General features: G+C 62.8%; 2 protein-coding genes across 2 annotated transcripts in view; one reads left to right on the top strand and one right to left on the bottom strand.

Moving 5' to 3' along the window:
* Positions 1–12,298, bottom strand: part of SLC39A4 (solute carrier family 39 member 4) — a 29,376-nt gene extending 17,078 nt beyond the window's left edge. The window contains exons 1-5 of the mRNA XM_065829803.2: positions 12,046–12,298; positions 7,162–7,407; positions 3,046–3,247; positions 1,479–1,603; positions 477–798 (exon numbers count right to left, since the gene is read on the bottom strand). Of these exons, the coding sequence (XP_065685875.1) occupies positions 477–798; positions 1,479–1,603; positions 3,046–3,247; positions 7,162–7,407; positions 12,046–12,240 (1,090 nt within the window). The 5' untranslated portion in view covers positions 12,241–12,298. The remainder of the gene's footprint in view (positions 1–476; positions 799–1,478; positions 1,604–3,045; positions 3,248–7,161; positions 7,408–12,045) is intronic.
* Positions 12,299–18,656: 6,358 nt separating this feature from the next.
* Positions 18,657–22,267, top strand: VPS28 (VPS28 subunit of ESCRT-I). The gene is made up of 9 exons (XM_065831626.2): positions 18,657–18,823; positions 18,911–18,939; positions 19,816–19,853; positions 21,243–21,332; positions 21,412–21,517; positions 21,599–21,700; positions 21,772–21,825; positions 21,909–22,000; positions 22,078–22,267. The coding sequence occupies exons 1-9, from the start codon at positions 18,787–18,789 to the stop codon at positions 22,193–22,195; spliced, it is 666 nt and encodes a 221-aa protein (XP_065687698.1). The 5' UTR covers positions 18,657–18,786; the 3' UTR covers positions 22,196–22,267.
* The last annotated feature ends 6 nt before the right edge of the window (positions 22,268–22,273 follow it).

The following is a 22,273-nucleotide window of genomic DNA, read 5'->3' on the forward strand; positions in this document are numbered from 1 at the left end:
CCCGTGTCCCCATCCCCGTGTCCCCATCCTCATCCCTGTGTCCCCATGTCCCCATCTCCCTCCCTGTGTCCCTATCCCCATGTCCCGTGTCCCCATCCCCGTGTTCTGTGTCCCCATCCCTCTCCCCGTGTCCCGTGTCCCCATCCCTGTCCCCGTGTCCCGTGACCCCATCCCTCTTCCCGTGTCCCGTGTACCGTGTCCCCATCCCTGTCCCCGTGTCCCGTGACCCCATCCCTCTTCCCGTGTCCCGTGTACCGTGTCCCCATCCCTGTCCCCGTGTCCCGTGTCCCGTGTCCCGTGTCCCTACCCCTGTCCCCGTGTCCCGTGTCCCGTGACCCCATCCCTCTCCCCGTGTCCTGTGTCCCGTGTCCCCACCCCTGTCCCTGTGTCCCGTGTCCCGTGTCCCCTGACCCCATCCCTCTCCCCGTGTCCCGTGTCCTGTGTCCCCACCCCTGTCCCCGTGTCCCGTGTCTCACTCTGGGCGGTGCTCAGCCCGTCGCTGTCCGTGGTGCTGATGCTGCCCGAGTCCGTGGCCGTGACCGTGGCCGTGACCGTGGCCGTGACCGCGTCCCTGCCCGCGGGCGCCATGCGGGCGGCGCCGGGGGGTCCGGTGGGGGGTCCGGTGGGGGGGTCGATGGGGGGGTCGATGGGGCGGTGCGGGCCCGGGGTGGGCGCGCAGGCCCCGCTCAGCTGCTGCTGCAGGAGCGCGGGCCCCAGGCGCAGGAAATCCCCCCGGGACAGCGGGACCCCCGCGGGCACCCCCAGCGCCCGCAGCAGCTCGGGGGGGGGCAGGCACAGCTGGGGGGAAGGGGGATCAGCAACGGGAGTGGGGGGGACCCACGGGGGAGCGCGGACCCCACGGGGACCCCTGAACCCCTCCCCAGGGCACCGTGACCCCCCCATGGGCAGCCTGACCCCCCCATGGACATCTTGACCCCCCCATGGGCACCCTGACACCCCCCCTCCATGGACACCCTGAACCCGCATGGACATCGTGACCCCACCATGGGCACCCTGACCCCCCCCAGGGCATCCTGATCCTCCCATGGGCACCCTGACACCCCCCTGGGCATTCTGACCCCCCCAGGGCACCCTGACCCCCCATGGACACCCTGAACCCGCAGGGACATCCTGATCCCCCCATTGGCACCCTGACCCGTCAGGGCACCCTGACCCCCCCCAGGGCATCCTAACCCCCCCATAGGTACCCTGACACCCCCATGGGCACCCTGACCCCTCCAGGGCATCCTGACCCCCCCCATAGGTACCCTGACCCCCCCAGACACCCTGACCTCCCCATGGACACCCTGACTCCCCCCATGGTCACCCTACCCCCCCCATGTCCCCTGCCCCCTCTATGTCCCCCTGCTCCCCTCCCAGGGCATCCTGAGCCCCCCATGTCCCCCTGCCCCCCCCGATGTCCCCCTGTTCCCCCCCCATGTCCCCTGCCCCCCGGGCACCCCCGTGTCCCCACTCACCGTGTCCCAGCTCTGGCCGTGGGGCAGCGTGGGGGGGGCGCTGCTCCTGTCCGTGTCCCCGGGGGTGTCCCCGGGGGTGTCCCCGGGGGGTCCCAGCCCCAGCTGCTCCATCAGGGCGCTCAGCCCTGCAGACACCATCGCTGACCCACGGCCCTGCCCCACGGATCCCTGCCCCACGGATCCCTGCCCCACGGATCTGCCCCACAGCCCCGACCCGTGTCCCCTGTCCCACACCCTGTGCCCCTTGTCCCCTGCCCCACAGCTCTGCCCTCCAGCTCTGTCCCCCAGGCCCCCAGCAGGACCCGGCTGCCCCCCATGTCCCCCATGGCCACATGGGGTGCAATCCCCCTCCCGCCCCATAAATCCCACCCCCTATCTCCCCCTATCTCCCCCCATGTTCCCCCGTTCCCCCATGTCCCCCCATCCCCCACCTCCCCATTTCCCATCCCACATCCCCCCTCATGTCCCCCCATTCCCCATTCCCCCCATGTCCCTCCCATCTCCCCACCCCCCCATGTCCCCATGTCCCCCCATGTCCCCCATGCCCCACTCCTCATCCCCCCATTTCCCATCCCCCCATGTCCCCCCATCCCCCACCCCCCATTTCCCATCTCCCCACCCCCATGTCCCCCCATTCCCCCATGTCCCCCATCCCCCCATGTCCCTCCCATCTCCCCATCCCCCCATGTCCCCCCATCCCCCACCCCCCATTTCCCATCCCCCACCCCCCATGTCCCCCCATCCCTCACCCCCCCATTTCCCATCCCCCACCCCCCATGTTCCCCCATTCCACCTTATCCCCCATTCCCCACCCTCCCATGTCCCCATGTCCCCCCATCCCCCATGCCACCCCCATCCCCCCATTTCCCACCCCCCATGTCCCCCATCCCCCACCTCCCCATTTCCCATCCCACATCCCCCCTCATGTCCCCCCATTCCCCATCCCCCCCATGTCCCTCCCATCTCCCCATGTCCCCATGTCCCCATGTCCCCCCATGTCCCCCATGCCCCACTCCTCATCCCCCCATTTCCCATCCCGCCATGTCCCCCCATCCCCCATTTCCCATCCCCCCACCCCCATGTCCCCCCATTCCCTCATCTCCCCATCCCCCCATGTCCCCCCGTCCCCCAACCCCTTTTCCCATCCCCCACCCCCCATGTTCCCCCATCCCCCCATGTCCCCCCATTCCCCATCCCCCCATGTCCCCACGTCCCCATGTCCCCCCATTCCCCATCCCCCATGCCTCACCCCTCGTCCCCCCATTTCTCTTCTCCCCATGTCCCCCCATCCCCCCCCATTTCCCATCCCCCACCCCCCATGTTCCCCCATTCCACCTTATCCCCCATTCCCCATCCCCCCATGTCCCTCCCATCTCCCCACCCCCCCATGTCCCCATGTCCCCCCATGTCCCCCATGCCCCACTCCTCATCCCCCCATTTCCCATTTCCCATCCTCCCATGTCCCCCATCCCCCACACCCCATTTCCCATCCCCCACCCCCCATGTCCCCCCATTCCCCCCGCCCCATTTCCCATCCCCCCATGTCCCCCAGTCCCTGTCCCCTCACCCTGGGGGGGGATCCCCCCGTTGTCCCCATAGCGGCTGAACACGTAGTCCAGGAAGAAGCCGGGGGGGGGCGGGGGGGTCCACAGGCAGCTCCCGCTCAGCGCCAGGGTCCCCAGGGCCACCAGCACCCGCGCCCCGAGGTCCCCAACCCGCGGGGACACGGCGGCGCCCGCCGCCAGCACCCCCGGCGCGTCCACACAGCCCTGCGGGTCACCCGTGTCACCAACCGGGACACAGCCGGTGGCCATGGCGCACGTCACCTCCCCAGGGGACATGTGTCACCTCCCCATGGCACACGTGTCACCTCCCCAGGACATTTGTGCACATGCAGTGGTGGCTGTGACACGTGTCACCTCCCCATGGCACACATGCCACCTGCCCAGGGGACGTGTGGACGTGCAATGGTGGCTGTGACACATTTGTCACCTCCCTAGGGGACATGTGTCACCTCCCCAGGACACTTGTGGCCATGCAATGGTAGCTGTGACATGTGTCACCTCCCAATGGCACACATGTCACCTCCCCAGGACACTTGTGCACGTGCAATGGTGGCTGTGACACGTGTCACCTCCGCATGGCACACATGTCACCTCCCCAGGGGACGTGTGGCCATGCAATGGTGGCCATGGCACATGTGTCACCTCCCTAGGGGACATGTGGCCATGTAATGGTGGCCATGGCACATGTGTCACCTCCCTAGGGGACATGTGGCCATGCAATGGTGGCCATGGCACATGTGTCACCTCCCTAGGGGACATGTGGCCATGTAATGGTGGCCATGGCACATGTGTCACCTCCCTAGGGGACATGTGCCACCTCCCCAGGACACTTGTGGCAATGCAGTGGTGGCCGCAGCACACGTGTCACCTCCCTAGGGAACATGTGTCACCTCTCCATGGCACATGTGTCACCTCCCCAGGGGACATGTGGCCATGTAATGGTGGCCATGGCACACGTGTCACCTCCCTAGGGGACATGTGTCACCTTCCCAGGACACTTGTGGCCATGCAATGGTGATTGTGACACATGTCACCTCCCTAGGGGACATGTGGCCATGCAATGGTGGCCGTGGCACATGTGTCACCTCCCTAGGGGACATGTGGCCATGCAATGGTGGCCGTGGCACATGTGTCACCTCCCTAGGGGACATGTGCCACCTCCCCAGGACACTTGTGGCAATGCAGTGGTGGCCGCAGCACATGTGTCACCTCCCTAGGGAACATGTGTCACCTCTCCATGGCACATGTGTCACCTCCCCAGGGGACATGTGGCCATGTAATGGTGGCCATGGCATACGTGTCACCTCCCTAGGGGACATGTGTCACCTTCCCAGGACACTTGTGGCAATGCAATGGTGATTGTGACACATGTCACCTCCCTAGGGGACATGTGGCCATGCAATGGTGGCCGTGACACGTGTCACCTCCCCAGGGGACATGTGGTCATGCAATGGTGGCCATGGCACACGTGTCACCTCCCTAGGGGACATGTGGCCATGCAATGGTGGCCGTGGCACATGTGTCACCTCCCCAGGGGACATGTGGCCATGCAATGGTGGCCATGGCACATGTGTCACCTCCCCAGGGGACATGTGGCCATGCAATGGTGGCCATGGCACATGTGTCACCTCCCCAGGGGACATGTGGCCATGCAATGGTGGCCGTGGCACGTGTGTCACCTCCCCAGGGGACATGTAGCCATGCAATGGTGGCTGTGACACGTGTGTCACCTCCCCAGGGCACGCGTGGCCATGCAGTGGCACCTGTGGCACGTGTCACCTCCCCGGGGCACACGTGTCTGTGCCACGTGTCCCCGCCCTGTGTCCCAGGTCACACGTGCCTGCAGTGACACCTGTGCCACTGTCCCCTCCCTGTGTCCCAGGGCCCACACCCATGGACCGGTGCCCGTGTCACATGTCACCTCCCCAGGGCCCACGTCCCTGTAATGTCACCTGTGCCCCGTGTCACCTCCCTGTGCCCCATGTCCCCCCATCTCCCTGTGTCCCCTGTGTCCCCCATGTCCCGTGTCCCACATGTCCCCCCATATTTCCCATGTCCCCATATCCCTCCATGTCCCCCATGTCCCAGTGTCCCCATATGTCCCCATATCCCCCCATATACCCCCATGTCCCCATATCCCTCTATGTCCCCATGTCCCCCAATTTCCCCGCATGTCCCCATATCCCCCCATGTCCCACATGTCCCTGTGTCCCCATGTCCCCATATCCCCCCACATCCCCCATGTCCCCATATCCCCCCATGTCCCACATGTCCCTGTGTCCCCATGTCCCCATATTCCCCCACATCCCTCATGTTCCCATAGCCCCCCATGTCTCCTCGTGTCCCCATGTCCCCCCATACCCGCCATGTCCCCATATCCCCCCATGTCCCCACGTCCCCATATCCCTCCATGTCCCCCACGTCCCCACGTCCCCACATCCCCCCATGTCCCCATGTCCCCATATCCCCCCATGTCCCCATGTCCCCATATCCCCCCATGTCCTCCATGTCCCCACATCCCCATATCCCTCCATGTCCCCATGTCCCCATATCCCCCCATGTCCCCCATGTCCCCACGCCCCCACATCCCCCCACGTCCCCATGTCCCCATATCCCCCCATGTCCCCCATGTCCCCATACCCTCCCATATCCCTGTGTCCCCCCATGTCCCCATATCCCCCCATGTCCCTGTGTCCTCATATCCTCCCATATCCCCCCATGTCCCCCCATGTCCCCATATCCCCTCATGTCCCCATATTCCCCCATGTCCTCATGTCCCCCATGTCCCATGTCCCCATATCCCCCGATCTCCCCTCGTCCCCATATCCCCCCACATCCCCATGTCCCCATACCCTCCCATATCCCCCCATGTCCCCCCATGTCCCCATATCCCCTCATGTCCCCATATTCCCCCATGTCCTCATGTCCCCCATGTCCCATGTCCCCATATCCTCCCATATCCCCCCATGTCCCCCCATGTCCCCATATCCCCTCATGTCCCCATATTCCCCCATGTCCTCATGTCCCCCATGTCCCATGTCCCCATATCCCCCCATGTCCCCACGTCCCCATATCCCCCCACGTCCCCATACCCTCCCATATCCCCCTGTGTCCCCCCATGTCCCCATATCCCCCCATGTCCCTGTGTCCTCATTATCCTCCCATATCCCCCCACGTCCCCCCATGTCCCCATATCCCCCCATGTCCCCATATTCCCCCATGTCCTCATGTCCCCCATGTCCCATGTCCCCATATCCCCCGATCTCCCCTCGTCCCCATATCCCCCCACATCCCCATGTCCCCATACCCTCCCATATCCCCCCATGTCCCCCCATGTCCCCATATCCCCTCATGTCCCCATATTCCCCCATGTCCTCATGTCCCCCATGTCCCATGTCCCCATATCCTCCCATATCCCCCATGTCCCCCCATGTCCCCATATCCCCTCATGTCCCCATATCCCCCCATGTCCCCACGTCCCCATATCCCCCCACGTCTCCATACCCTCCCATATCCCCCTGTGTCCCCCCATGTCCCCATATCCCCCCACGTCCCCATGTCCTCATACCCTCCCATATCCCCCCATGTCCCCCCATGTCCCCATATCCCCTCATGTCCCCATATTCCCCCATGTCCTCATGTCCCCCATGTCCCACGTCCCCATATCCCCCCATGTCCCCACGTCCCCATATCCCCCCACGTCCCCATACCCTCCCATATCCCCCTGTGTCCCCCCATGTCCCCATATCCCCCCATGTCCCTGTGTCTTCATTATCCTCCCATATCCCCCCATGTCCCCCCATGTCCCCATATCCCCTCATGTCCCCATATTCCCCCATGTCCTCATGTCCCCCATGTCCCACGTCCCCATATCCCCCCATGTCCCCACGTCCCCATATCCCCCCACGTCCCCATACCCTCCCATATCCCCCTGTGTCCCCCCATGTCCCCATATCCCCCCATGTCCCTGTGTCTTCATTATCCTCCCATATCCCCCCATGTCCCCCCATGTCCCCATATCCCCTCATGTCCCCATATTCCCCCATGTCCTCATGTCCCCCATGTCCCATGTCCCCATATCCCCCTGTGTCCCCCCACATCCCCCCACATCCCCTGACCTGTGCGCCGTCCCCCGTGCTGAGCTCGTGCGCCACGTCCGCCCCGAGCCGGCCCAGGTCGCGCTGGCCGAGGGCGCCGGAGAAGTCGCGGAGCAGCGCGCGGACGCGGGCGGCCCAGGGGTCCCCGCAGCCCCCGGGGGGGTGGCGCAGGGTGACGAGGACGGCGGCCGCCAGCCAGGGCAGCTGCGGGGGCTCCAGCGCCGCCACCCCCCCGGCCAGCGACAGCACCGCGTCCGCGGACAGGCACTGCGGGACAGGGACACCGTCACACGCAGTGACACACACAGTGACACACACAGTGACACACACAGTGACACACAGGCACACACAGGCACACACACAGTCACACACACAGTCACACACACAGGCACACACAGTGACACACAGTCACACACACAGTGACACACAGTGACACACAGGCACACACACAGGCACACACACAATCACACACGGTCACACACACAGTGACACACAGTGACACACAGGCACACACACAGGCACACACACAATCACACACGGTCACACACACAGTGACACACAGTCACACACAGGCACACACAGTGACACACACAGTGTCACACACAGTGACACACACAGGCACACACACAATCACACACACAGTCACCCACAGTCACCCACAGTCACACACAGTCACACACAGTGACACACACAGTGTCACACACAGTGACACACACAGGCACACACACAATCACACACACAGTCACCCACAGTCACCCACAGTCACACACACAGTCACACACACAGTCACACACACAGTCACCCACACAGTGACACACACACAGTCACACACACACAGTCGCCCACACAGTCATCCACACAGTCATCCACACAGTCACACACACAGTGACACACACACACAGAGTGACACACACAGTCACACACACAGTCACACACAGTCACACACACAGTCACCCACACAGTGACACACACAGTCACACACAGTCACACACACAGTCACACACACAGTCGCCCACACAGGCACACACACAGTCACACGCAGTCACCCGCACCCACAGTCACCCACACAGTCACACACACCCCAGAGTCACCCACACAGTCACCCCCACAGTCACCCGCACCCACAGTCACACACACCCACAGTCACCCACACCTCACAGTCACCCACACCCCACAGTCACCCGCACTCCAGGGTCACACACACCCCACAGTCACACACACCCCCACAGTCACCCCCACAGTCACATACACCCCGGGTCATCCACACCCCCACAGTCACCCCCACAGTCACCCACACCCCACAGTCACCCACACCCCACGGTCACCCACACCCACAGTCACCCCCACAGTCACCCACACCCCACGGTCACCCACCCCCACAGTCACCCACACCCCCACAGTCACCCGCACCCCACAGTCACCCCCACAGTCACCCCCACAGTCACCCCCACAGTCACCCACACCCACACAGTCACCCACACCCCACAGTCACCCACACCCACAGTCACCCACACCCCACAGTCACCCACACAGTCACCCACACCCCACAGTCACCCACACCCCACAGTCACCCACAGCCCCACAGTCACCCACACCCACAGTCACCCACACCCCCACAGTCACCCACAGCCCCACAGTCACCCACACAGTCACTCCCACCCCACAATCACCCCCACCACTGGGTCACCCACACCCCAGAGTCACACACACAGTCACCCACACAGTCACCCACACAGTCACACACACCCCAGGGTCACCCACACCCCACTGTCACACACGCACCCCAGGGTCACCCACGCAGCCACACACACCCACAGTCACCCACACCCCAGGGTCACTCACATCCCACAGTCACACACACCCCACGGTCACCCGCACCCCACAGTCACCCACACAGTCACCCGCACACCCACAGTCACCCACACCCCACAGTCACACACACCCCAGGGTCACCCACACCCACAGTCACCCACACCACAGGGTCACCCACACCCACAGTTACACACACACCGGGGTCACCCACACCCACAGTCACCCACACCCCACAGTCACCCGCGCCCCCCGGGGACCCCACACAACAGGGGGTGGGACACCCCGAGGTGACAGGGAAACATCCAGACCCACAGCGCTGGGGGGCAGGGGACAACCTGGGGACACATGTGGGGACAGGGACCCCCCACCCCGGTGCTGTATGTGGGGACAGGAACCCCCCAATGCCACATGTGGGCACAGGGAATCCCCAGTGCCACATCTGGGGACACGGACCCCCAGTGCCACATCTGGGGACAGGGACTCCCCAGTGCCACATCTGGGGACAGGAACCCCCCCAGTGCCACATATGGGGACAGGGACCCCCAGTGCCACATGTGGGGACAGGGACCCCTGGTGCCACATTTGGGGACAGGGACCCCTCAGTGCCACATGTGGGCACAGGGACCCCGGGTTCCACATTTGGGGACAGGGACTCTGGTGCCACATGTGGGCACAGGGATCCCCCCAATGCCACATATGGGGGACAGGGACCTCCCCAATGCCACATATGGGGACAGGATTCCCTGGTGCCACATGTGGGGACAGGGACCCCCCCAATGCCACATATGGGAACAGGGACCCTCAATGCCACATATGGGAACAGGGACCCCTGGTGCCACATGTTGGGACAGGGACCCCGCCAGTGCCACATATGGGGACAGGGACCCCCCCAATGCCACATATGGGGACAGGGACCCTCAATGCCACATATGGGAACAGAGATCTCCAGAGCCACATGTGGGGACAGGGACCCCTGGTGCCACATTTGGGGACAGGAACCCCCCCAGTGCCACATATGGGGACAGGGACCCCCAGTGCCACATGTGGGCACAGGGACCCCGGGTTCCACATTTGGGGACAGGGACCCCTGGTGCCACATGTGGGCACAGGGATCCCCCCAATGCCACATATGGGGGACAGGGACCTCCCCAATGCCACATATGGGGACAGGATTCCCTGGTGCCACATGTGGGGACAGGGACCCCCCCAATGCCACATATGGGGACAGGGACCCCTGGTGCCACGTGTTGGGACAGGGACCCCGCCAGTGCCACATATGGGAACAGGGACCCTCAATGCCACATATGGGGACAGGGACCCTCAATGCCACATATGGGAACAGGGACCTCCCCAATGCCACATGTTGGGACAGGGACCCCCAATGCCACATATGGGGACAGAGATCTCCAGAGCCACATGTGGGGACAGGGACCCCTGGTGCCACATTTGGGTACAGGGACCGGACCCTTCAGAGCCACCTGTGGGGACAGGGACCCTCCCAATGCCACATATGGGAACAGGGACCCCTGGTGCCACATGTGGGGACAGAGATCTCCCCAATGCCACATATGGGAACAGGGACCCTCAGTGCCACATCTGGGTACAGGGACCCCCCCAATGCCACATATGGGAACATGGACCCCTGGTGCCACATGTGGGGACAGAGATCTTGCCAATGCCACATATGAGAACAGGGACCCCCAGTGACACATATGGGAACAGGGACCCCAGGTGCCACATGTGGGGACAGAGATCTTGCCAATGCCACATATGAGAACAGGGACCCCCAGTGACACATATGGGAACAGGGACCCCAGGTGCCACATGTGGGGACAGAGATGTCCCCAGTGCCACATATGGGAACAGGCACCCTCAATGCCACATGTGGGTACAGGGACCCCCAGTGCCACATGTGGGTACAGGGACCCCCCCAATGCCACATATGGGAACAGGGACCCCTGGTGCCACATTTGGGAACAGAGATCTCCAGAGCCACATATGGGAACAGAGACCCTCAATGCCACCTGTGGGTACAGGGACCCCCAGTGCCACATATGGGAACAGGGACCCTCAGTGCCACATACGAGAACAGGGACCCCTCAATGCCACATCTGGGGACAGGGACCCCCCAATGCCACATACGGCAACACGGCCCCCCAGTGCCAGCTGTGGGAACGACGATCCCCATTGCCACATCTGGGGACTCTGTCCCCAGATGTGGCAATGGGGATCGTCGTTCCCACCCTCCAGGCCGTGTCACACCGTGCCACGGTGCCACACCGATGGCCACCACCCCACTCAGCCCCACCGCGCGGTGCCGCACCGTGCACCGCACCACGGCTCCGTGCCACACCGTGCACCGCACCACGGCTCCGTGTCACCCCGTGTCACACCGTGCACCGCACCACGGCTCCGTGTCACCCCGTGTCACACCGTGCACCGCACCACGGCTCCGTGCCGCACCGTGTCACACCGTGCACTGCACCACGGCTGCGTGTCACACCGTGTCACACCGTGCACCGCACCACGGCTCCGTGCCACACCGTGTCACACCGTGCACCGCACCACGGCTCCGTGCCACGCCGTGCAGCACACCACGGCTCCGTGCCACACCGTGTCACACCGTGCACCGCACCACGGCTCCGTGTCACACCGTGTCACACCGTGCACCGCACCACGGCTCCGTGTCACACCGTGTCACACCGTGCACCGCACCACGGCTCCGTGTCACACCGTGTCACACCGTGCACCGCACCACGGCTCCGTGCCACGCCGTGCACCGCACCACGGCTCCGTGCCACACCGTGTCACACCGTGCACCGCACCACGGCTCCGTGTCACACCGTGCACTGCACCACGGCTCCGTGTCACGCCGTGCACTGCACCACGGCTCCGTGCCACACCGTGCACCGCACCACGGCTCCGTGCCGCACCGTGTCACACCGTGCACCGCACCACGGCTCCGTGCCACCCCGTGTCACCCCGTGCCACGCCGTGCCAGCCGTCCCGCAGGGCGCGGCGCCGCGGTTGCTGGAGTTTGACCCCCGTCCCCCCCTTCCCTTTGCAGACGGCGCCGGTGCCGCTCGCACTCACCGCTCCACACGGCACCCGGCACTGCGCACGTCGCGCCGCGATGCCCACGAGGGATGCGACCGCGCCACGGGGCAGGGACCCGGTGCCCGACGACACCAGCGCCCGCAGCGCCGCAACGGGGTCGGGGACACCGGGGGACGCCGCCGTAGGGACCCCCAGGCTGGGCAGCAGTAGAAGCAGCAGCAGCGGGGCCATGGTGGTGTCCCCACGGGTGGGCCGTGGCGTGGCCGGCCCGGGGTTGCCAACGGTGTCGCCGGCGGGTGCCGGGGCTGTAAATCGGCCGTGGCCGTGGCCGTGATTGGCTCCGGGCGAGATTGCCCCGGGTTAACCATTCATTCCGCAGCGCCCGGCACCGCGGCTGCGCCAGCACCCGGCCCCCCCGGTCACCGCACCGACACCCGCCCCGGGCACCGCGGCACCGGGGGCACCGGGGCGCTGGGAGCCCTCTGGGGGTGCTGGGTGCCCCCGACACCCGGCTCTGCTGTGGAGAGCACGCCTGGGGACGATGGCACCCCGGGGTGGCCCCTGGGGATGCTGGCACTGGGTGTCCCCGCGCCCTCCCGGTGACACCGAAGGGAAGGGACGGTGTCCCACGCGGGGATGTGCCAAGCAGGGGGTCGCCAGCCAGGCGGATGGAGTGGTAGTGTCATCGTAGCAGTGTCACCATGGCCATGTCACCGTGGCTGTGTCACTGTGGCTGTGTCACTGTGGCAGTGTCACCATGGCTGTGTCACCGTGGCTGTGTCACTGTGGCTGTGTCACCGTGGCAGTGTCACCATGGCCATGTCACCGTGGCTGTGTCACTGTGGCTGTGTCACCATGGCCATGTCACCGTGGCTGTGTCACCGTGGCTGTGTCACCCTGGTTGTATCACCATGGTTGCGTCACTGTGGCTGTGTCACCATGACAGTGTCACCATGGGTATGTCGCCATGGCAGTGTCACCATAGCAGTGTCATCATGGCAGTGTCACCATGGCTGTGTCACCATGGCTATGTCACCATGGCAGTGTCACCGTGGCTGTGTCACTGTGGCTGTGTCACCATGACAGTGTCACTATGGGTATGTCACTATGGCTGTGTCACCATGGCTGTGTCACCGTGGCAGTGTCACCGTGGCAGTGTCACCGTGGCTCTGTCACTGTGGCCATGTCATCATGGCAATGTCACCATGGCTGTGTCACTGTGGCTCTGTCACTGTGGCTATGTCACCATGGTAATGTCACTATGGTTGTGTCACCATGGCTGTGTCACCATGGCTGTGTCACTGTGGCAGTGTCACTGTGGCTGTGTCACTATGGCTATGTCACCATGGCTGTGTCACCACAGTAGTGTCACCATGGCTATGTCACGTCACCATGGCAGTGTCACCGTGGCAGTGTCACCATGGCCGTGTCACCATGGCTGTGTCACCCTGGCTGTGTCACCATGGTGGCTGTGTCACCATGGCTGTGTCACCACAATGGCTGTGTCACTGCAATGGTTGTGTCATCGTGGCGGCTGTGTCACTGTGATGGCCGTGTCACCATGATGGCAGTGTCACCACAATGGCTGTGTCACTGTCATGGCTGTGTCACCATGGCTGTGTCACTATGGCTGTGTCACCATGGCTGTGTCACTGTCATGTCTGTGTCACCATGATGGCAGTGTCACCATCATGGCAGTGTCACCACGATGGCAGTGTCACCATGGCTGTGTCACCATGGCTGTGTCACCGTCATGGCTGTGTCACCACGATGGCAGTGTCACCATCATGGCAGTGTCACCACGATGGCAGTGTCACCATGGCTGTGTCACCATGGCTGTGTCACCGTCATGGTTGTGTCACTGTCATGGCTGTGTCACCACGATAGCAGTGTCACTGTGATGGCAGTGTCACCATGGCAGTATCACCACGATGGCAGTGTCACCATGGCTGTGTCACTGTCATGGCTGTGTCACCGTCATGGCTGTGTCACCACGATGGCAACGTCACCGTCATGGCAGTGTCACCATGGCAGTGTCACCACAACAGCAGTGTCACCACAACAGCAGTGTCATGGCGGGGTGGTGGCCAGGGGGACACCCCAGCTGCAGTGCTGTCACCGTCCCCATCCCCATCCTCACCATGTGCCCATCCCAACCCTCACCCTGCGCGTCACCGCGTGTCACCGCGTGTCACCGCGTGTCACCGTGTGTCACCGCGTGTCACCGTGACCCTCTCCCGATGACCAAAGTGCAGCTGGGCTGGTGGCATCACCAGAGCATCACCCTGTCCCCCCGGTATCACCGGTGACGTCCCCATGGTGTCACCACTGCCACCAGCACCGTGGGTTCGAGTCCCACCCGCGCTGCTGCATTTTGCCCTGGGTGGCACCGGGAAGCGTCCCTGGGAAAAGCCACATGGCGCTTAATTAAGGGCAATTAACTAATAAACGTCCCCACGTGACGGGTTAATGTTTGACCATGGGCAATGGGGCAGGTTTGCGGGGTAAAACCCCCGTGTTTGGGGACCCTGGGGACACCAATCGTCCCCCCCGGTGACGGGGACTCTACCGCGTTGTCCCCATGGTTGGTTGTTCTTGTTGTAGCCACGTTTGGGGTCAAGATGTGGCTTCTCTGGGTGCCACCCGCACCCATTGTCACCCATGGGGTCCCCCATAGGGTGGAGATTTGCCCCATGGGGACATTGTGGGGTGAAGATCTGTACCATGGGGACATTGTGGGGTGGGGATCTGCCCCATAGAAACCTCCAAAGGGTGAAGATCTGCCCCATGGAGACCTCCATAGGATGGAGATCTGCCCCATGGGGACATCTGTAGGGTGAAGATTTGCCCCATGGGGACATTGTGGGGTGGGGATCTGCCCCATAGGAACCTCCATAGGGTGAAGATCTGCCCCATGGGGACCTCCATAGGATGGAGATTTTCCCCATAGGGCCATCTGTAGGGTGAAGATTTGCCCCATGGGGACCTTGTGGGGTGGAGATCTGCCCCATGGGGACCTTGTGGGGTGGGGATCTGCCCCATAGGAACCTCCATAGGGTGAAGATCTGCCCCATGGGGACCTCCATAGGATGGAGATCTGCCCCATGGGGACCTTCATAGGGTGGAGATTTGCCCCATAGGGACATCTGTAGGGTGGAGATTTGCCCCATGGGGACATTGTGGGGTGAAGATCTGTCCCATGGGGACCTTGTGGGGTGGGGATCTGCCCCATAGGAACCTCCATAGGGTGAAGATCTGCCCCATGGGGACCTCCATAGGATGGAGATTTTCCCCATAGGGACATCTGTAGGGTGAAGATTTGCCCCATGGGGACCTCCATAGGGTGAAGATTTGCCCCATGGGGACCTTGTGGGGTGGAGATCTGCCCCATGGGGACCTTGTGGGGTGAAGATCTGCCCCATGGGGACCTTGTGGGGTGGAGATCTGCCTCATGGGGACCTTGTGGGGTGGGGATCTGCCCCATAGGAACCTCCACAGCGTGAAGATTTGCCCCATGGGAACCTCCAGGTTGGAGATCTGCCCCATGGGGACCTTGTGGGGTGGAGATCTGCCCCATGGGGACATCATGGGGTGGAGCTCTGCCCCATGGGGACTTCCATAGGGTGGAGCTCTGCCCCATAGGACCTCCCTGTCCCTCTGCTGATGCCTCCATGTCCCCCCAGAGCTGGCCCCATGTCCCCAGGCTCTGGTCAGGGTGGGACAGGCCCCTCGGTCCCTGCGGGTCCCACGTGGGACCTTCCCCACTGTCACCTCCTGGTCACCGGGTCCCCATGTCCTTCTCCACGAGGCCACGTCCCCGCCTGCCCCAGGTGAAGTAACCAATGCTTGCTTAAGCCAGGTCTAAGTCTCTTTAGGCAGGTCTAAATGTCTTAATCCGGGTCCAAATCTCTTAAGGCTGGTCTAAATCTCTTAAACCAAGTCTAAATCTCTTAAGGCAGGTCTAAATCTCTTAGGGTAGGTCTAAATCTCTTCAAGTCTAAATTCTTAAACCAGGTCTAAACCTCTTAATCCGGGACTAAATCTCTTAGGGCAGGTCTAAATCTCTTAAACCAGGTCTAAATCTCTTAGGGCAGGTCTAAATCTCTTAATCTGGGTCCAAATCTCTTAATCTGGGTCTAAATCTCTTAAGGCAGGTCTAAATTTCTTAAGTCAGGTCTAAATCTCTTAGGGCAGGTCTAAATCTCTTAATCTGGGTCCAAATCTCTTAATCCGGGTCCAAATCTCTTAAGGCAGATCTAAATTTCTTAAGGCAGGTCTAAATTTCTTGAGGCGGGTCTAAATTTCTTAGGGCAGGTCGAAATCTCTTAATCCGGGTCCAAATCTCTTAATCTGGGTCTAAATCTCATAAGGCAGGTCTAAATCTCTTAAAGCAGGTCTAAATCTCTTAGAGCAGATCTAAATCTCTTAATCCAGGTCGAAATCTCTTAAGCCACGTCTAAATCTCTTAAGGCGGGCCTAAATCTTTTAGGGCAGGTCTAAATCTCTTAAACCAGGTCTAAACCTCTCCTAGTTTAAATCTCTTAAGCTAGGTCTAAGTCTCTTAAGCCAGGTCTAAACCTCTTAAGCCAGGTTTAAGTCTCTCAAACCAGGTCTAAACCTCTCCTTTCAGCTCAGGAAACCTCTCCTTTCTGCCCCAAAGCAGCGCCAGGCGTCGCAGGTGACACCGGGGCCGTCCCCGTCCCCAGCGGCCGTGTCACCGTCCCACGCTCCCCAGGTCCCGTTCCTACATCATGGAGAACCTCGGGGCTCCTCCTCTTCCACCGCGACCCCCCCGAGCTCAGACCCTCGATGTTCCGGGGGTCCCGGAGCCCGGTGTCACCCGGTGTCACCCGGTGTCACCCAACGTCACCGTGCCGTTTCTCTTTGTTTTCGCCCGTTTCGCGTTGGCTCCTTCCCAGGGCGCCCAGTCCAGCCCGGCCCAGCCCGCCCGGGCAAAGTCCCCCCCGTCCCACACGCCCGTGGCCTTGACCCTCGGCCTTGGCCAATCCCAGCGGGTTTATGGCTCCCGGCGCCAGCTCGGCCGCCCCGTGGCCTTCGGCCCCGTCCTCCCCCTCCTCCCCTTGTGTCTCTTCCTCCTCCTCCTCATCCTTCTCTTCCTCTTTCTCCTCCTTCTCTTTCTCCTTCTTCTCTTCCTTCTCTCTCTCTTCCTCTTTCTCTTCCTCCTTCTCTTCCTCCTCCTCCTCTTCTTCCTCCTCCTCCTTCTCTTCCTCCTTCTTCTCTTCCTCCTTCCCTTCCTCCTCCTTCTCTTCCTCCTCCTCTTCCTTCTCCCTCTCTTCCTCTTTCTCTTCCTCCTCTTCTCCCTTCTCCTCCTTCTCTTCCTCCTCCTTCTCTTTTTCCTCCTTCTCTTCCTCCACCTTTTCTCCCTCCTCTTCTTCCTCCTCCTCCTCTTCCTCCTCCTTCTCTTTCTCTTCCTTCTCCCTCTCTTCCTCTTTGCCTTCCTCCTCCTCTTCCTTCTCTTCTTCCTCCTTTTCTTCCTCCTCTTCCTTCTCTTCCTCTTCCTCCTCCTGCATTTCCTTCTCTTCCTCCTCCTTCTCTTCCTCCTCCTCTTCCTTCTCTCTCTTTCTCTCCCTCCTTTTCTTCCTCCTCCTCCTTCTCTTCCTCCTCTTCCTTCTCTTCTTCCTGCTTCTCTTCCTCCTCCTTCTCTTCCTTCTCTCTCTCTTCCTCTTTCTCTTCCTCCCCTTCTTCTTCCTCCTCTTCCTTCTCCTTCTCTTTCTTCTCTCTCTCTTCCTCCTCCTCTTCTCTTCTCTTCTCTTCTCTTCTCTTCTCTTCTCTTCTCTTCTCTTCTCTTCTCTTCTCTTCTCTTCCCTTCCCTTCCCTTCCCTTCCCTTCCCTTCCCTTCCCTTCCCTTCCCTTCCCTTCCCTTCCCTTCCCTTCCCTTCCCTTCCCTTCCCTTTAACGCACATTCAATGCACATTCAACGCTTATTTATTTGATATTTATTTATTGTGCATTCATTCAATGCATATTTATCCAACACACACCCAATGCTCATTCATTCGATGCACGTTTAATGCACAACTACTGAATCCATGCTTATCCAACGCGCTTCTCCTCAATGCCCGTTCATTGAACGCACTTTGATTTAACAGGTATTTATTTAGCACCTATTTATTCAATGCACTCCCAGTTAATTTACATTCGTTTAATGCATTTGAATAAACCCAGATCCCGCCAAACCCGGCAGCTTTTCCCGCTACAAACGGCGGCTTTTCCCGCCCGGAGTGGCGGCCCCGCCCCTCCCGCCTCGGCCCCTCCCCTCCCGCCTCGGCCCCTCCCCTCCCGCCTCGGCCCCTCCCCTCCCGCCTCGGCCCCTCCCCTCCCGCCTCGGCCCCTCCCCTCCCGCCTCAGCCCCGCCCCTCCCGCTCGGCCCCGCCCCTCCCGCCTCGGCCCCGCCCCTCCCGCCTCGGCCCCGCCCCTCCCGCCTCGGCCCCGCCCCTCCCGCCTCGGCCCCTCCTGCTCGTCCCCGCCCCTCCCGTCTCGGCCCCTCCCTCCTCAGCCCCGCCCCTCCCGCCTCGGCCCCTCATGCCTCAGCCCCGCCCCTCCCGCTCTGCCCCGCCCCTCCCGCCTCGGTCCCTCCCGCCTCAGCCCCGCCCCTCCCGCTCTGGCCCCGCCCCTCTCGGGCGGCTCAGGCGTGACGAGCCGAGCGCCGGAGCCTCGAGCCGCCGCCGCCATTTTTGCGGAAGCCGCAGCGCGGAGCCACCGGCGGCGGAACCGGGACCGACCCAGAGCCGTCCGGGAGCGGGGGGACCCGGCGGGATGTTCCACGGGATCGCAGGACCGGCCGGAGTGGGAGGTGAGACCGGGGCGGGGGGAAACGGGGGTACCGGGGGTCCCGGTGTCCGCCAGCCCCGTCTAACGCTGCTTCCCCCCCTCTTTGCAGCCCCTGGGAACAAGCCGGAGCTGTACGAGGTGAGTACCCTGGGGCTCGAACCGGGCTCTCTGGGGGCTGAACCGCCGCCCCTGGGGCTCGAACCTGGGTCCCCAGGAACTGAAGCGCCGCACCTGGGGCTCGAACCACGATCTCTGGGGCTTGAAGCGCCGCCCCTGGGGCTCGAACCGGGGTCTCTGGGGGCTGAACCGCTGTGGTCCCAGGGGATCGTAGAGGGGCTGAAGCGCCGCTCCCGGGTCTCGAACCGGGTCTCTATGGGCTGAACCATCGTGGTCCCAGGGGGTCGTAGCAGGGGCTGAAACGCCGCCCCCGGGGCTCGAACCAGGGTCTGTGGGGGCTAAAGCGCTGCAGCCAGGGCTCGAACCTTGGTCCCCGGGAACTGAACGGCCACCGCTGGGGCTTGAACCGGGGTCTCGGGGGGCTAAACGACCGCCCCTGGGGCTCGAACCGGGATCTATTTGGGCTGAAGCGCTGCACCCGGAGTCTGTGGGGATTGAACCGCTGCCCCTGGGGCTTGAAGCGGGGTCTCTGGGGGCTAAAAGGCCACCCCTGGGGCTCGAACCACGGACCCCAGAGACTGAACCATTGGCCTCGGGGCTGAAGCGTCGCCCCCGGGTCTCGAACCGCCGTGTGTGGGGGCTGAGCCGGGGTCTCTGGGGGCTGAAGCGCCACCCCCGGGGCTCGAACCGGGGTCTCTGGGGGCTGAGCCGCCGCACCCAGGGCTCAAACCGGGGTCTGTGGGGGCTGAAGCGCCGCCCCCGGGGCTCGAACCGGGGTCTCTGGGGGCTGAGCCGCCACCCCCGGGGCTCGAACCGGGGTCTCTGGGGGCTGAGCCGCCGCACCCAGGGCTCGAACCGGTGTCCCCGGGGGCTGAGCTTCCCTCGTTCCCCTTGCAGGAGGTGAAGCTCTACAAGACGGCCCGGGAGAGGGAGAAGTGAGTGAGTCCCTGCATGTCCCCAGAACCAGGGCGGCGGTGACAAGGGACACACGACCCCAAGCGGCCCTGGGGTGACGGGGATATGGGGACATCGTGTGGTCACTGTCCCCTGAGCTCTGGGGACACTGTTGTCCATCGTGGTCCCCTCTTCTCTGTCACAGTCCCTCCTGGGACACTGGTCCCCCTCACAGTCCCATGTCCTCCATCATGGTCCTTTCTGGTCCCCTCTTCTCCATCGTGGTCACTCCTGGGCCACTCTTCGCCACCCTTGTCCCGTCATCTTCGCCACCCTTGTCCCTTCTCAGATGCTGGTCCCCATCACAGTTCCTCGTTCTCCACCACACTCCTTCCTGGGATGCCATTGTCCATTTGGGTCCTCTCTTCTCCATCCTGGTCCTTCCAGGTTCCATCCTCTCCATCCTGGTCCCTCCACAGACACCATTGTCTTCCCATAGACCCTCCTGGGCCACCCTTCTCCATGACCATCCCCTGTTCTCCACCATTGTCCCCTTCACTCCATCGCACTCCTTCCTGGGATGCCATTGTCCATTGGGGTCCCACCTTCTCCATCCTGATCCCTCCAGGGACACCATTGTCTCCTATGGACCCTCCCGGGCCACCATTCTCCATGACCATCCCCTCTTCTCCACCATTGTCCATTGGGATCCCTTCTTCTCTATCCTGATCCCTCCAGGGACACCATTGTTTCCCATGGACCCTCCTGGGCCACCGTTCTCCACCACCGTCCCCTCTTCTCCACCATTGTCCATTGGGGTCCCATCTCTTCCACCCTGGTCTCACCTTCTCCATCCTGATCCCTCCAGGGACACCATTGTCCCCCATGGACCCTCCTGGGCCACCGTTCTCCATGACCATCCCCTCTTCTCCACCACTGTCCATTGGGATCCCTTCTTCTCCATCCTGATCCCTCCAGGGACACCATTGTCCCCCATGGACCCTCCTGGGCCACCGTTCTCCACGACCACCCCCTCTTCTCCACCATTGTCCCCTTCACCCCATCACACTCCTTCTTGGGATGCCATTGTCCATTTGGGTCCTCTCTTCTCCATCCTGGTCCATTGGGATCCCTTCTTCTCCATCCTGATCCCATCCTGGTCCTTCCTGGGCCACCGTTCTCCATGACCATCCCCTCTTCTCCACCATTGTCCATTGGGGTTCCATCTCCTCCATCCTGGTCCTTCCTGGTCCCACCTTCTCCATCCTGATCCCTCCAGGGACACCATTGTCCCCCATGGACCCTCCTGGGCCACCCTTCTCCACAACCACCCCCTCTTCTCCACCATTGTCCCCTTCACCCCATCGCGGTCCCCTGCTGTGACACAGCTCCCCGTCGCGGTCCCCTTGTCCCCGCCGTTGTCCCCGCAGGTATGACAACATGGCCGAGCTGTTTGCGGTGGTGAAGACGCTGCAGGCGCTGGAGAAGGCGTACATCAAGGACTGCGTCTCTCCCAACGAGTGAGTCCCTTTGCCGTCAATCCCCGCGGTGCCGCCGAACCCCGCCGGAGCCACCGCGGTGTCCCCGTTGTCCCCGCAGGTACACGGCCGCCTGCTCGAGGCTCCTGGTGCAGTTCAAGGCGGCGCTGAAGCAGGTGCAGGGCTCCGAGATCAGCTCCATCGACGACTTCTGCCGCAAGTTCCGGGTGAGCCGCGGTGTTCCGTGGTGTGCGCCGGGTGTCACCGCTCACGCCGGGTGTCACCGCTCACGCCGGGTGTCCCCGCAGCTCGATTGTCCCCTGGCCATGGAGCGCATCAAGGAGGACCGGCCCATCACCATCAAGGACGACAAGGGCAACCTCAACCGCTGCATCGCCGACATCGTCTCCGTACGGCGCCGGGGGGAGTTTGGGGGTGCCAGGGGGGGTCGTGGTTGTACCCAACGCTCTATCTCCTACAGCTTTTCATCACCGTCATGGACAAGCTGCGCCTGGAGATCCGCGCCATGGACGAGGTGGGTTCGGCCGCCGCGGCGCCGGGAGCCCCCGCTTTGGTGGCACCGAATTCACCCCAAATTCCCCCCCACTGTACCCCCAGATCCAACCTGACCTGCGGGAGCTGATGGAGACGATGAACCGCATGAGCCACCTACCCCCTGACTTCGAGGGCCGCCAGAAGGTCAACCAGTGGTGAGCGCGGGTTTGGGGGGGTCTGTGCCGGTTTGGGGGTGCCGGCGCGTGGCTGAGCGCCCCCCGTGCCCCCCCAGGCTGCAGACGCTCAGTGCGATGTCGGCGTCGGACGAGCTGGACGACTCGCAGGTCCGGCAGATGCTGTTCGACCTGGAATCCGCCTACAACGCCTTCAACCGCTTCCTGCACGCTTGAGCTGCCCCGGTCCCCTCCCGGCGCCCGCTGGTGACGCGGGGACAATAAACCCCGCGTGGGGCACCCCAATAACCACCA

Source organism: Patagioenas fasciata, chromosome 2 (genome assembly GCF_037038585.1).
Source record: "Patagioenas fasciata isolate bPatFas1 chromosome 2, bPatFas1.hap1, whole genome shotgun sequence".
Taxonomy (NCBI): Eukaryota; Metazoa; Chordata; class Aves; order Columbiformes; family Columbidae; genus Patagioenas; species Patagioenas fasciata.